The 16,210-nt window shown below is 37.6% G+C and overlaps 1 protein-coding gene across 3 annotated transcripts in view; it reads right to left on the reverse strand.

Moving 5' to 3' along the window:
* Positions 1 to 268: 268 nt before the first annotated feature.
* Positions 269 to 16,210, reverse strand: part of LOC106872414 (uncharacterized) — a 161,027-nt gene continuing 145,085 nt past the window's right edge. For 2 of the 3 annotated variants that reach the window (XM_089361443.1, XM_089361444.1), the window contains 4 exons: positions 15,498 to 16,210; positions 5,183 to 5,347; positions 2,803 to 3,231; positions 269 to 1,624 (listed from right to left, as the gene is read on the reverse strand). The exon at positions 15,498 to 16,210 is cut by the window's right edge and continues 262 nt beyond it. In XM_089361443.1, the coding sequence (XP_089217569.1) occupies positions 291 to 1,624; positions 2,803 to 3,231; positions 5,183 to 5,347; positions 15,498 to 16,210 (2,641 nt within the window). In that variant the 3' untranslated portion in view covers positions 269 to 290. The remainder of the gene's footprint in view (positions 1,625 to 2,802; positions 3,232 to 5,182; positions 5,348 to 15,497) is intronic. The other variant, XM_089361445.1, reaches the window with a different exon arrangement.

Here is a 16,210-nt window from a genome sequence, read left to right on the forward strand (position 1 = left end):
TCAACTGGTACTTAATTTATCGAACCCGAAAGTATGAATGGTAAAGTCGATCTTGGGGGAATTTAAGCTCAGAACGGAGCGACAGGCGAAATACCACTAAGAATTTCGTCCAGCGTGCTAACGATTCTGAAAAAAGATGTATTGTGTTTTTGTGGTGAAAACGTTTGTAAGTTATACAGATTGGTGCTATTCCAGCGTGGCCATACATCAATAAATGAAACCAATAACATTTTTTCAATGAAATAAATATCAATAACAACGAGACATATTTGGACAGTGGGACAATAAATTTAATCAAACGTCAGGGTAGAATCCGATGGTTTTAACGTTCCTATCTTTTCTGTACCCTGCCATCGAAGCTTGAGAGTGTCTTCTGTATCAAAGTAAGAGAAAGGATCATCCATTATAAAGTCATCATATTCCAGTTCACAGCCCTCTGATGTCGCATCCGATGAAGTTAGTATACTACGAGTCGGAGAAAGAGTTTTTAAGCTTCTAACACTCAGAGGAGTCATACTTCTTGGGGTTTTATCCCCTCTTAAAAGTTCTGGACTTTGTCCGTCTGGTTTTGAATTACGTTGCGAATCAAGCAGTCTTGGACTATAATCCAATGGAGGTTTCTTTTTAGCCGCCATTGGCGAGGCTTTTTTGAAAGGTAAGCTATGGTCCTCTTTCACGAGGCTAGTTGGCCGTTTCGGCTTACTGTCACCACCGACAAATGCCGTTGTGGTATTTTTACCCGAGTGCATGGAATCTTCCCGACTGCTACTTCGGGATAAAGTCTTGAGATCATAATCTGACTTCTCCTGTAGAGTCATTAACGGAATACCGTCAGAGTTTCTATTACTTCCTTTCGGCGTAGGAAGCCGGAAGTGTTTTGATTTATCTCTTTTTTGTACTTTATCCATATCACTTTTTGTTGATTTAGTTGATGAGGTATCGGTGATACTGGCGGGGGATTTCACTAGTGGCATGTTGCTGTTAGCCTGCGAAGAAGATGGCGTCCCTGACGAACCGGGTACGATGCGTTCGCCTAAATCGAGATTCGAGCCTTTGTCGGTAGAGGAACCTTTTCTTTTGCCCTTGTAATCCACTGGATGGACTTTAGGTGAGCGAGTTTTTGATGACGGGCTCGAATTAAGGCTAGTGGGACCGTGGTCTTTAGGATGTGTTGTGTAGGGGCTAGATAGATTAGCCGGTGACAGTACTTCGGCTTTGGTTTCTATTTTCCGCGAGTGCCCCAAAAGGCTTGAAGCGCTGGACACTGACGTGTGTGGCGAAGCGAGCACTGGTGTGCCGCTGTCTTGCTTTTTGCGCTTGGTGCTTACTGATTGTGTGAGCGGAGCTTCCATATCATGTTCAATGGTAGCGTTTCCGGCAGCACTGGTCGGGCTACTGGGAGCACTGCTTTTGACGTGATACGGGCTGTTATCCCCTTGTGAGGCGACGGTGTATTTATGCCATTGTTGGCCGTAGAAACGATGGTAGATGCCACAGCCAACGCTTGCGACCAGGGTCATAACGCAGATGATGATGCCAACAGCAACAATAGTATTTTCCCATTCGGGTTCTTTTACCATCAATGAACGCGGAACAAGGGCGGCGGCAGCAGATGTATTGATAGCTGCAATAATAATAATTGATAATTAATAATAACCAATAATAATTAATAGTCAATAATTGATAATAATTAATAGTCAATAATTGATAATAATTAATAATCAATAACAATTAATAATTGATAATCAATAATAATTAATAATCAATAACCAATAATAATCAATAACCAATAATAATCAATAATAATAATAATAATTTAAAATAATTAATAATCAATAATAATAAGAATGGTTTCAAATTTTGGCACAGAGCCAGTTGTTTTTGAGGGGAGGGGGAAGTCGATTACATCGAGCCCAGTATTGATCTCGAAAAGAAGAAAGGCAAAATTGATTCTTGTGAGTTCAAATCCTTCCGTGGTCAACTTTCCTTTTTATCCTTTCGGGGTCGATAAAATAAAGTCCCAGCTGAGCGTCATGGATTAAACTCTCCCCTAAAAAAATTGCCGGCCTTGTACCAAAATTTGAAACAACAACAATAACAGTGATGATTATAAATTACTTGCTATAAGGGAAACAGATAAAGGGACATTGCAAAGACAGATTACAAAAGGAGAAAGAACATAAAAACCAGAGCACTGAGAGGGCGCAAACTTCCGCCAAGGCAACACGAACGTCCTCGTTTGTTTTTTTATTACCCACAAGGGGCAAAATATAGAGGTTTATACAGCACAAAAGAATACAAAAGAAAAAATCGAGGAAATAAAAATATAAAAAGGAAATAAAGCAAGGAAAAAAAAATAAAAAGAAACGAATGAAATTATGAATAATGATGGTCGACTTTGCCTTTCAGTAAAACACTGGGGTCGATGTAATCGATTATCCTCCTCCCCCAAATGTCAGGCCTTGTGCCTAGAGTAGAAGTTTAGTTAAAGTAGAAGTTTTAGTTAAAGAGAAAAATATGCATCCTTTAACTGCTGGTTTTCCTGGACAAAGAGAGGCGGTGGCACGATTCCCAGTAGCAATAATTTTGTCGATGTTCCAAGTCGACAAAATTGTACCAGAAACGAGCAAATCTCGGCTACAACTGAAAACCAGCTGAAATAGAAGAACCTAGAGAGAGAAAGAGAGAGGAGAAGGCGAGGGTGGGGCAAAATGGGGGAGGAGAGCTTTGTTATTGTCTGATTCTCCGTCAATACTACAATAAAAAGAAAAACTAAACAAAACAAACTATTTCTTGGCATACCTGATATTGTGTAGTTAGCCACAAAACCGTAGAGGTAAGACTGTCCAAATCTGCCATCGTCGGTCAGTTGTTGCTGTATCTCTCGAGAAGACGATGAATCGCGTGATGATGATGTTTTGAATTCAACGCGCATGTCATTCGACGAAGAGGTCACCGAGTCGGGAATTCCTTCAACCTCACTGAACGCTATAAGTTTGGCATTCGTTGCCAAACCGTCTCGTACTTTAATCCACTGAGTCGATGATCTAAGGTTGGCGTATTGGAACAGAAGCGTAATCCGATGGTGGCGGGCGACTTTGATAAACCATATACTGAGGCCTGAGCATTCTTCCGTTGCTGTAATGAAACCTGTCTGATTCGACAAAACACAACCACAAACACACGAACCGTTTGTTTTCACTGGCTTCAATGGAGTCTTCGGAGTCGTTCCTGCAAATAAAAAAATAAAAAAATACATAAATAAATAAATAAATCTTACTCATTTTGGCGCAAGGTCACCAAATTTGAGTAAGTCAGTTGCATCGGTACTTGACACGTATTTGACCCCGAAAGAATGAAGGGCAAAGTCGACCTCGGTGGAATTTAGACTCAAAACGTAAAAGAATCGGAGTAAGTGCTGCTAAACATTTTGTTCGGAGCCTCTGATAATTCTGCCAGCTTGCTGCTTTATTGTATCAAATTTTGACACAAGGTCAGCAATTTTAGGCAGTGGGCGGATAGTCCTTTCCGTCGACCTTAGTATTTGGTTGGTACTTTATTTTATTGACCCCCGAAAAAGATGAAAGGAAAAGTTGATTTCGATGGGATTCGAGCTCAGTACGTAAAGAGTCGAAAGAAATGCCGCAAAGCATTTTCTCTGATGCGCTACCGATTCTGACAGACCAATGCCTTAATAGATAAATAAATGATGAAATGAGGGAAACAAAAAGAAGAGAAAAGTACAGAAAGAATGAAATGTTAAACTATTTCTGGAAAAAGAAAAAAAAAATTCAAATTTTGTGATGCGGTTTCGATTAACTTTGGAAACAGTTTCACTTAATTAATTCGCTTAATAACCATCGTAACTGTCTGTCTGTCTATCTCGAACAAAACAATTGATACTTCTCATCCGCAATATATTCTTCATATTGTAGTCGAGATGTGACATAAGCTAGAAGGCCTTAAGCAAAGAACACACCTGAATCTCTTTCACCTCTAAATCAAAATAATTCAAATGAACTTTTTATACCATCTTTATTAATGAACAAAAAAAAAAAACGAAAACAAAACAAAAACATGTTTGCATCCATTGAATTTCTTTCTTCATCATGGTGTCTGTTGGACAAGGTAAAAAGTTTTAAACCATCTTAAATTTTATTAAACACAGCAATTTCTCCGTCCCTTTCCGCCACTTTCAATCTTCACAGCCCCTCCTCGCTTCCCCACTTAAGCCTTGGCATAAGCGAAACTAAAGAACTGAAGACTTCGGCAACCGGGTCCTGTTCCATCTTCATTTTTGCTTTTACTTTTTTCTTTTTGGAATTAATACACAAAACGTGTGAGTGTCTGCGCGCGCGCGTGTGATAGAGGTTTAACAATTATGTGAGAGACGCTAAATGATTGCTGTTCGATCTGCTAGAAATAGCGGTTAAATGTCCAACTAAATCAAAACATAACATTTTATAAAACGAAACGACACACCGCAGTCTGGGATATAACTACAAAAACAGAAAACAAACAAAAAAAAGAAAGAAACATACGAAGAAAAGACTGGATGATTACAGATGCAATAATTTTAATCATCATCCTCCTGGAACTGGCCTGGCCTGGCCTAGGGCTAAACAACAATTACAAATGCATTGGATAAAGTAATCCTAAGTACAGTATATCTTTTCATACTTTATTTTCTTACTTCAGTCTGCGGCCATGCTGGGGCACCGCCTCGAGAAATTTTAGTTGAATGAATCAGCCCCAGAACTTTTTTAAAGCCTGGTACTTATTCTATCTGTTTCATTTGCTGAACCGCTGAGTTACGCGGACCGCAAACATACCAATGCGGACCGCAAACATACCTACACCGACTGTTAAGCAGTAGTGGACACACACACACACACACACACACACACACACACACACACACACACACACACACACACACACACACACACACAACAAGCCTCATTCGGTTTCCGTCTACCAAATCTATTCATAAGGCGTTGGTTGGCTTGAGGCTAAGGTGCTACGCAGTGGAACTGAACCAGGAACCATTGTGGTTGGGAGCACGAAAAAACCCATTAAAATGAAATCGACACAGTTGGAATATCTTTGATCGCAGGACTCCTCGATCAGGTCAAACAACAACAAAGAAAGCAAAAACACACGAACAACAACAACAACTTACTGGTGCAATTTACGAAGCAATCTTTCCATTCTACAGGTTCTCCAACACAGAAACGCCCTCCTTTTGATGGAGGAGGTTGATTACAGAGCCGAAACCGATTCTGTTTCCCACGACCACATGTGGTGGTACATGTAGCCCATGAAGACCACTTGTTCCAGTTACCGTCTACAGTGATTCACTGTAACAGAGAAAACACAAAGAATAAGAAAAAAAACATACTGAAACTGAAATAGGAAGCCCAATTATAATGAATGGTATTTCTATATCTCCTTCTCATAGTGAAAGGGCGAGAAAAATGTTAAAGAGAACTGATGTTTGAAACTTGGTAGACATGGGTGACCCCTCGAGATATTTCATCCTACTACATCAGGGAAAATAACTGATTAAGTGAACGGTGAGCCACTATGTGCCGTTCGGCTTTCTAGAAATATTGGACAAAACTTCACTTTAATCATAATTTAGCAATTTAAGAAAAAGAAAGACGTGTTGAATAATATGATCTTTAAAAGCAATATACCTAAAAATAAGATTGAATGACGATGGTTGGAATGCCTTGATCATAAGATCTGCTCGATCAGGTCAGACCTGTCTGACATTAAACACAACAAAAGCTACAACAGCAACAATAACTGGACAGAGCAAAAGGAGGATTGTTGTATATACGGAGAGATAAAAAAACTAACTTTCCAGAATTGTTTCAAATGCCTTCTGTTGGATGTAAGGGAGGTGTGTGTGTGTGTGTGTGTGTGTGTGTGTGTGTGTGTGTGTGTGTGTGTGTGTGTGTGTGTGTGTGTGTGTGTGTGTGTGTGTGTGTGTGTGTGTGTGTGTGCGCACAAAAATTATTAAATTCACTTTTCATCTATTTTGTTGAATTGTCAAAACTTTCCTCTCACAATTGTGAGATATACTTTCTCAGCAACAATGGAACTGTGTCGGTAGAACTGTGGATGACAATTTTGCGATAAAAATTTGGACACTTTAAGATTTGAATCTAAGGTGTATCAAACAGTTTTTGTATGTTTTTAAATGCCCAAAACGATTTTCACGATATAGTAGCTTCAGGTCCTACACAAGGTCACAGCTCGAATCCTTTGCCAAACAAATGCAGCCTGCAACATTTGTTAATTTTACAACAAACCCAAATTTCTCCAGCAGGTGTTTCAATTCTTCAATTCATTTCTCAGCAATATTCTGACGACATATTATTGTGAATGGGGAAGTGCAGTGTCATGCAGGTTCAGTGCAAAAATCTTTAAGCAGCCTCAGGGTTTATTATTTTTATTTTCTTATCTTTTGTTTCTTACTCTTATTTAGGCAGACAGAAACTGCGCCGAAGCTCGAAGTATGTGTGTGTCTTATATTTTATAGATTTATAGATATGTCCTTATGCTTCCACTATTTCAAAAACGGTGCTCTGTGTTTATGGTCGTTAACGCAGTCGTCCCGATATGGATATCGATAAGTAACGGACACTTAAAAATAAGCACTGGTGTCGATTTGTTCAACAAAACCCTTCAAGGAAGTACCCTAGTATGGCTGCAGTCCAATGATTGAAACAAGTAATGGAATAAAAAATATAAAGTTAGTAAAAACAAAAAAATATTTACAAAAGAAATAATATCGTCGATTGAATCACCATGTGGTTTCAAAAAAAATTAAAAAAAGGGAGTTTTTGCACATGTTCTTGTATATATGAAAATATGATGCCGTTTGCAACAGATTTTCGACAATCAAATCCCTACGTGCCAATGAATCATTTTGTCATGCTCTCGAATATGTTTCGTTATACAATGTCACGCTCCTACTTTTCAACAATTGCTTGAATAGTCAGAAATGTAAGACTGAGTTGACAGTTAAGAAACTTCTGATGGAATACATACATTCTAAATTCACCAGTCCACACACACTCACACACACATCTATCTATCTATCTATCTAATCTGTGTGAGAAATTACGGAAGAGGTTCGTGTGAAGATGAAGTATTATTTGATAAAAGGGGAAAAAACTCGTTTTTAAATTGCTTAGTGGTGCCTTTGAAATCTCTCTCTCTCTCTCCTTCCTTCCTCTCTCCCTCTCTCTCACACACACACTGCCTGTGCTGTCCTACATACAATGGCTTCAGGTTAGTATCTGAGAATGTGAACACAGCAACCTTTAACGAACTTTCACTGAGAGAGAGAGCGAGAGTGAGAACGAGGGGTGATGTGTGGTGAGGTGTTGTCAAGACTAAACAACAGATCAGCTTGTTACTGTTTCTGCCCATTTTCCTATTTATCATGACAGCGAATATTGGATTATTGAAGAGCTTTATTATTATTATTATTATTATTATTCTCTCAAAACCTATTTCCAATGCACGAGTACATTCTGTCACCTAGTAACGGAAACATCCGGTTATTGGGAGGATATCATTTACGAAGGAAGTAAAACGAGATAGTCTGGTTGCTAGGTGGGCGAATGTATTACCTCCAGCTCGCTTGCTGATTGATGTAGCTCTATAATGCCTCTTGATGTGGATTTGTGGGGACTTTGAAGTGAAACCGAAATGACGTCGGATGCACTCGCACACATATCTATCTATCTATCTATCCACACACACACACAAACACACACGAATAAGAGTATGCTAAATACCACACAGGATAAATTAAATGCATGAGTTATTGAAATCATTTCCTCTTCCAAACACGATAGAACAATCGCTTGGTGACAATTGGGACCAACTTCAAATGAGAAGGGGAGATAACCTAAAGAATCAAGAATTCAATAAAATAAAATTGATATGCCATTAAGGAAAAGACAGTTTGATCGTCTGGAGAGCAGCGGATAGATGTATGCAGACGTGTTCCTATCTTAACAGGTGTTATCTGCACAGCAGTTACTCTATCTCCAGCAGAATGTGACACTTGCACATATGCAAAAACCAATAGAATACATTTATGGCGCAGGTAATTTGCATGTGTGTGTACGCGCGCGCACGCATGCTTGTGTATACATATACATGTGGTAGCTAAATCACAGCTTTTGAGGGAGTCAGATTTAATACATTGCTATATTAGTATATGCATGTATAATATATATATATATATATATATATATTTACACACAGACAGATGTAGTGAGAGAGAGAGAGAGAGAGAGGAAGAGAGAGAGAGGTGTTTGAAGGGAAGTACAAATGCTAGGGAACAGATGAAAAGAAGGGTCAGGCTGAGATAAAATACTTACGGGATTTTTGCGATAAGATTTACATGCTAATGTGTTGCGTGTAATAAATTGTCTTAACCCCAAAGCGCTTAGTGTTTGTATGCCTTAGTCGACTTTTGATAACCAGCGGGGTCCATTAAGATGTGATTATTCCTTTTCACTTCAAAGGAAGGACTAATATCTTACTAATGATTTTCGCAACCTACTTTAAGGGAGCCGGGTTTCGCATCAGGAAGTGACACCCCCATACGAGACCCTAAGGTGAGTACTGGGTTTTTAAGAAATTAACGCTACCCGACGATGGTTTGCGCGATCCGTTGTTGTCGTTGTTGTTGCTGCTGTTGTTGTTGTTGTTGTTAATTCGCCGGGAATTGAACTCACGACCTTACGATCGTGAGCTGAATGCCCTAACCACTGAGCCACGCGCCTTCACTTGGGTAATTATCAGGAGTACTCAATGCAAACATAGAGTGCAGAAGTTTGTTTAAACCGATCCCGCCACCTTATACTCTGGAGTTTCAACGAGGCGCAACCTCTTCTTCAGACTGTTTGCAAGCGCATTTTTAACATCACTTTAGTGTTTAGTTCTATATCTGTAATTCTATAAAATGCACACGCCATAGACCCTAAGGTAAGGGAGCCCTGGTATCCGAAGCTAGTAAGAGGACCTTAAAGTATAAATAGTTTTAATAGGGAATTAAAGGCAGGACTATTTTAACAATAAGCTCTTGGGTAAAGTTAAGCACAGGGTCTTATATTTATTTTGTGACAGCCTACAGCATCGTATACAGATCACTCTGGACCCTCACACTCGAGGGGATTCCGGGCAACTGCTCACTATGCTCATGGTTTAAAAAACACTGATTATAAGGGGATTTGGTATAAAATTGGGTTTTAGTTAAGATGGGATTTCTTAAACCTTGTTTATAGCTTCTAATGAATTTAGACTGCGAAACAGTTTTAAAGGCAGTTTTAGGATTTGTTTAATCGCATAAAATTCAGCTTTATGAAAGAGAAAGAAAAAAATGTAAAGATATATAATAATATTTATGTAGGGTTTCCATGAAACATGGAAAGAGTTTCGAGAATTCTCCATGACTAAAAACGTTGGGAAACTCTATTCGATTAAATGTAGATAAGGGTGATAATTCTTTCATGATTTTTTTTTAAACGCGTTCTTTATGAAAAACTTTAAAATTATATACACCATACATTTAAGAAACTACATAAAATTTACGGAGAAGTTATTACAATCCATTTTCCCTTCAGTTAATTTGTTTTATTATTTTTTTATTAAAAGGTTGAGGTTATACACAAATTTATACAAAAAGTATTGCGTCGAGTAATGATATTTTGATAGATCTTATTGTAAAGCAACTCTAGTTGTTTCTTTATTTTACAGATAAATAAAGAAGAAATGAAAGTATTTCTTTTCCTTCAGGCTACTGAAAAATTTCTGTGACTTTTTTTTTAAACAAAGAAATAAATAGACAAATAGCAAAGAAAAGAGGGGATAAAAAGTGCTCACATGCTAGATGTTGGTGTGTATGCTGAAAAAAGCCAGCGGCAGTGATCACGTGAACAGCAAAGCAGCGTTCATGCAGATGTGGAGTTGTAGTAAAGCATAAAACATTTAGCCAAAATAATAAATATGCAAATAAGTAAAGAAATAAAGAGATCATTTCAGCTCGTACAATTCCTTTTTGATATAAATATATAGATATCATAATATCAGGATATATGAACGATGTGCGGTAGTTTTTTTTTTTGTGAAAATACTTAGTCAAAATGTCCACTCACCAAGCATTTTTTCCCGCCAGAGAAGTAGGGGAAAGAAGAAGAGGAAGACAGAAAAAAAACACAAGTAATATTATTTGTTTATTTATTATGAAATTGAAACAAGTTTTTGCGAAAGAAAAAGATATATTTAAAATGTTAGTACTGCAAAAAAAAAAAAAAAAAATCGAGACAAGAGACAATCGTTAATATTAATTACATACAATGGTACAATATTTGCTCGTAGACACATAAAAATAATAAAATAAATGCATGTATTTATACTATTTTTGTAAGTTTTTTTCGTTGTCTTGAAAGTATTTTCTATTTAAGATTATAATTGCTAAAAACGAAATAATTGTGATTATATATCTGTATGTATATACCATAACTGGCCGAAACCGTAAGGATGACCTGGAAACTTGACTGATGAGAGAAGGCTACGAATGACCCGTCCTTGTTTTTTTCTGTCTGTCTTTGTATCGTCTATTTGTCCGGATGTTTTATTATCGTCTGTTGCGTTCTTGTTTCACTTTTTGTATATATATATATATATATATATATATATATATATATATATATATATATATATTACGGAGATGTACTTGCATAGCAAGTGACCTGATCTGAGATCGTATTCTGGAACGAAAACAATTGCAGCGTGGAAGGTGTTTATAAGCCATTTAAAATAACATACAAAAACCGTTAGATTCACTTCAACATTTAAATTTATTATTCCCCCGCCCTCAAAGTTTCAGGTCTTGTGCCTATAGTAGAAAGGATTGTTATTATTATAAAAGGGCGAGTTGGCAGAATCGTTAGCACGCCGGACAAAATGCATAATGGTATTTGGTCTGTCTTCATATTTTGAGTTTAAGTTCCATCGAGTTCAACTCCGGGTCAATGAAATAGTACCAGTTGAGCACTGGGGTCGATGTAATCGATTTAATCCTTCCTTACAAAATTTCAGGCCTTGTGCCCATTAGTAGAAAGGGTTACTATAAACATAGTCGTCATTCTCAAGTTATTATAATATGGCAGTATGTGCAATGCTTTCGTTAGTTGTTTCAGGCGCCTGTGGAGACACAGACATCATTCGGCTCTTCACTCTTTAACGTGGTAGTTCTCAACCATTTTTAATCTATGAACCCCTTTGATAGCGATTTTATTCTGGTGGACCCCACTCCCATCCATAGCCACTAGTTTATAGATACTTCTTTCAAGATTCCTACATTGTTTTTCACACGACCACTATTATAGGTTTGTAGCAACACTCTCTGTGAGAACATGTTTCAGTGACCGAAAACATGTTGAATTATGTAGAGTCAGAAGCTAAGCTGTTTCTCGCAATAAATATATCACAGTGGATTCTCAATTTACTAGATACTTTGCTTGTATGGACCCGTAAAATTCTTATGTGGACTCTCCAGGGGTCTCAAGGACCTTGGTTGAGGAACCACTGGTTTAACGTAATGGCACTTCGAAGTTGTAATAGCTGGTGAGAGCGAGGGCCATACCAGCATTAGGTTGTTACTAATTTTCAACCTAGTGGACTTAAGCAACGGGAAATAAAGGGAGGACATAACGTGCCACCCAATTCAGGAATTGAACTTGCGACTGTATAATCGGGAGCTCAACACACCTAACCCATGCGTGTCCACATTAGTATTGAATTAGTGTATTATATTAGCCTCGTGCTTTATCATGGAGGCGCCTACTTTCACGACGAAACTAAATAAATATATATATGCTATATTAAACAATTGTGTATGAGTCGTATATCTACATATGCAACAATACATGCATACATACGTATATGCAAACACGCATGCATACATATATATGGATGTATAGGCATACATATATGAGCATACATACACACACATCAGTTATATATATATATATATATATATATATATATATATATATATATATATATATATATATATATATATATACGTATATATATATGTGTGTGTGTGAATAAGCGATGTATTGACCAATCAGAACACCGACGAAGCTTATTTCCATTTCCAAGAAAGCAGACGATGAACTTAATTCAATTGGGCCTCCATTGATAAAAGCTATACAAAACTACGTATATTAGATGTGTGTCAGTATTATTGTCGTTGTGTGGCCAGAGTTAATGGAGGAGGGTCGAACGAGAGGAAAGGAAAGAAAGAGAGAAAGAGAGAGAGAGAGAGAGAGAGAGAGAGAGTGGGGAGGGAGAGGGTAGGTGTGTCTATGTCTGAATTATAACTACTAACACAGGCACTTCTTCCAAACTTTGTAAGACAGAGAAATAGAAGCTGTCACTCCTGGAAATATATAAGTGGTGCACGCCACTAGTATGCTGTAGTTTAAAGGGGGAGAGTTGTGTGTGTCTGTCTGTATGTACACACACAGCTATATATATATATATGTGTGTGTGTGTGTGTGTGTGTGTGTGTGTGTGTGTGTGTGTGTGTGTGTGTGTGTGTGTGTGTGTGTGTGTGTGTGTGTGTGTGTGTGTGTTGTACACACACATATATATGTGTGTGTACAATACACACACACACGTAAACGTATGCATTAGTGTATTTTCATGTACTTTGCATGGGTATGAGTTTGAATGTAGATATGAGATAGTGAGAATGTGTTTGTGTGTGTGAGAGAGAGAGAGAGAGAGGGAGAAGAAATGAGAGAGAAGGAGAGAGAGAGAGAGAGAGAGAGAGAGAGAGAGAGAGGGGTAGAAGGAAAGAGAAAATTGAGGAGTGTGTATGTTTTTTGCGAGCTTATGTATGTGCGTTTATATATATATATATATATATATATATATATATATATATATATTCGTCAGGAAGTGTTTATGAATCTGTGTTTGTATATATGTGTGAAGGTAAGTGTAGGTGTATGTAACAATGTGTCTGTGTAATTTTATGCGTGCCATAGTGTATGTCCGTAGAGACGAATACGTTTACTTGTGAGTGTGTGTGTGTGTGTGTGCGTGCGTATGCATTTGTGAAGAAAAAGTATGCGTCAGAGAATTAGGGAATATAAATTCACGCATGAGTTGACCCATGCACTGCCGTTATTATTCGATCCCGTTGTCTTTCGTACTTTATTGCTACCACGAAAGGCGTAACTAATTTCCTTCGATAGAATCGATACCCATGTCGTGGGAATTAGCGAAAGAATCAATTCCTCGTTATTCCTTTCTTACGAGAGTTAATAATGCAACACAAGAAAGAATACCAGGAAAAAAATTCTGTCGAAATAAGGAAGACTGCTATTTATTTTATTATTAGAATTAATATCAACGAATTTGATTTGATTTTCTCCTGTACTTTCTTTCAAAATCTCTGCTGGTATTTCCTTGAACATGCTAGCAACATAGCAGGCGACACAGATATGGTGCATACCACACATACATAATACCGCTGACAGCACACATACGGTGCAGACTACAAGGGTAACGTCGCATAACAAGCGATATAATGTTACATACGATGTATGTACGGCGCAGACGACATAATTTACGAGCCAACAGGGGGTCTGTACGTGGTCATTCTACATACTTGAAACTGCAGCCAAATATTTAAACCACATTTAAACGCCTTAGAATAAAAGGACATAAGTTAATGAAATTCTATATACGCTGTCTAAATAAAACGAAGAATGGATGTGATATGAACAAGATTTTGGAGAGTATTTCTAGCAGGTCTGGCAACTGTGTGGAACAAGTATGGGTAACCTTCTTCGGGAAGCGGACCGCATGAGACATAGCTCATCATCAGACGGGTTGCTCTACTAAATATGAAGAAGATATAGTATCAGAAATATTCCAGGATCAATTCTCACAATGATTAGATGTGTCACCAAACAAGAATTTCTTTTTTTTAGTGGAAGCAGTGAAACAGTTTCGGACGTTTGCGTTCTGAGTTAAAATAGTGCTTGGATGGACTTTGTTTCTCATATTGCATCGCGGGATCGGTAAAACCTCGCCTACCTCTAACCCCAACTTTTATTCCTAGTAGGTGCCACGATATTAAGTAACCTTTCTTTCCAGAAGTACCATTCTCGATATTCTAACCATGCACACAGACTTGAAGATTTTCAAATGTGGTGTTTGAGGTCTTTATCGAGGGAATCATTTGTAGATAGGCGTAGATATACTTCAAAATTAACGAAGTAACCAGAAGAAAAATAATGAAATATTTCGCTTGTGTATTATGTTATTAAAGCCACAAAATAACGATGTAGTTCTGGCGTTTGACCAAGAGTTTTCCAAACCCTTAGCTACGAGGTAGAAAGCCTAAGAGGCGAACCATTCAGGTCTGTGAAGATACAGAGTTATCTCCGTCAACAGCGTCAAAGTGAGCTTCTAGCAAAAGACGGTGACAGTCGTCCAGTTGGCGGGAGAAAGACCAATGATTTTGAGAAGACTAAGTCATTAAAACATACGCAAATCGCCCCCCCACCAAACATATAAAACTTAAATGCACCCCACCACACACAATGTACATTTATGATCTTAATATTTCAAGAGAACTCCTGATAAACTTTGTACTATATTCAATCTATTTATAATTTCCCAACACGGAGACGCTATTCTCAGATATTTGCTCTTCAGGACATTCATAAATGTAATTTTAAATCCATGTCGGAGACAATGGAGAGATAATTATTAAAGTCATTAATTACTGTAATTTGATAATTAAAATAACAACGAACCAATCACCGAGAGTACGTCTGCAGGTTATTTTCTGTTGCAAATTAGTGCTTACAATGTCAATATCATTTTCATTATAAAAGAATAACAAAAGAGTTAATTAATAATTGTTCTTAGTTGATTAATGAAGATGTTTTGAAAGCTTTGCTATAGTGATATTAGATGTTTTATTGGCAGCCATATTTTTTTTAAGAAAAAGAGAATTGGAAATTTAGACTTTTGAAGGGAAAAGCTTTCAAATTAAATAGGTTACAGGGAATTCTTTTTTATATTTCACAGAATAAGAATGGAGGTTTTGAACTTTGTTGCCGCAGGCGTGGCTGTGTAGTAGGAATTTTGCTTCTCAACCACATGGTTTCGGGTTCAGTCTCATTGCGTGGAACCTTGGGCGAGTGTCTTCTACTTTAGTCCCGGGCTGACCAAAGCCTTGTGAGTGGATCTGGTAGACGGAAACTGAAAGCAGTCCATGCTATTGAATTTTAGCTGGAAAGACAATCTATACACAACAAAATTTAGCTCTCCATTGTTATTTTGTGAAACCCATGGTCTCTAACTATGTAGTCCATAAGAACTCAGCTATATTTCATTTCAGTTGACCAATATCTAGAAAATAATTCACTCACCTGCGTTGTCCTTTGCCGACACACAAAGTTTCGTCTGTTCCCTTACAGCTCCTTTCGAAGTCATAGTTTCGTAGACGAAACAGAAACCTACAACCTTCTCGAATATATCGAAAAGACTACAATTAAAATAAACGACACTTATATTCCTGAAGGCGAATCTTTCGGCGCAGTATTTGGCCTCCAGAGGCGAAGCTAGGGAACCAGATACTTTCCGATGCATCGCATACATACGTATTCTGTCCGTTAGCATAGAACATGCTGGTTGTTGAAATTCTATGGAAACACTTTCGTAATATTTCAAACTTTGTCGATCCACTATATTAAGATTATAATTATCACTCCATGTTACACTCATATTAGAACTTTTAGCGATTATCTGATCAGGAGCATATCCTTTCCGTTTTGAAGACCGTAATTCGGCGTGGTATTTCCCAGGAAGTTCGGTTTTATTACAAGGAAACTCATAATTTGTCTTCAAAGATATATCATCGATTTCTAAACTGGTGATTCGCACTGGCTTTATGTTCTTGATAAATTTAGACTTCGGTACTTCACCCCAAAATATCAAGTCTATATGTAAACTGTGCGTAAGAATCCGTGATTTACAAACAGCTTTAGAATCGATTGATACAGTTATGTTGTTTTCAAAAGCTTTTTGTTTGGGAGGAAGTTCTAAAACGGTCTTCGGCCATAGAACATGAAAGTAAAACTCG

This window comes from Octopus bimaculoides, chromosome 13, assembly GCF_046866305.1.
Source record: "Octopus bimaculoides isolate indiv1 chromosome 13, ASM4686630v1, whole genome shotgun sequence".
In the NCBI taxonomy this organism is placed as follows: domain Eukaryota; kingdom Metazoa; phylum Mollusca; class Cephalopoda; order Octopoda; family Octopodidae; genus Octopus; species Octopus bimaculoides.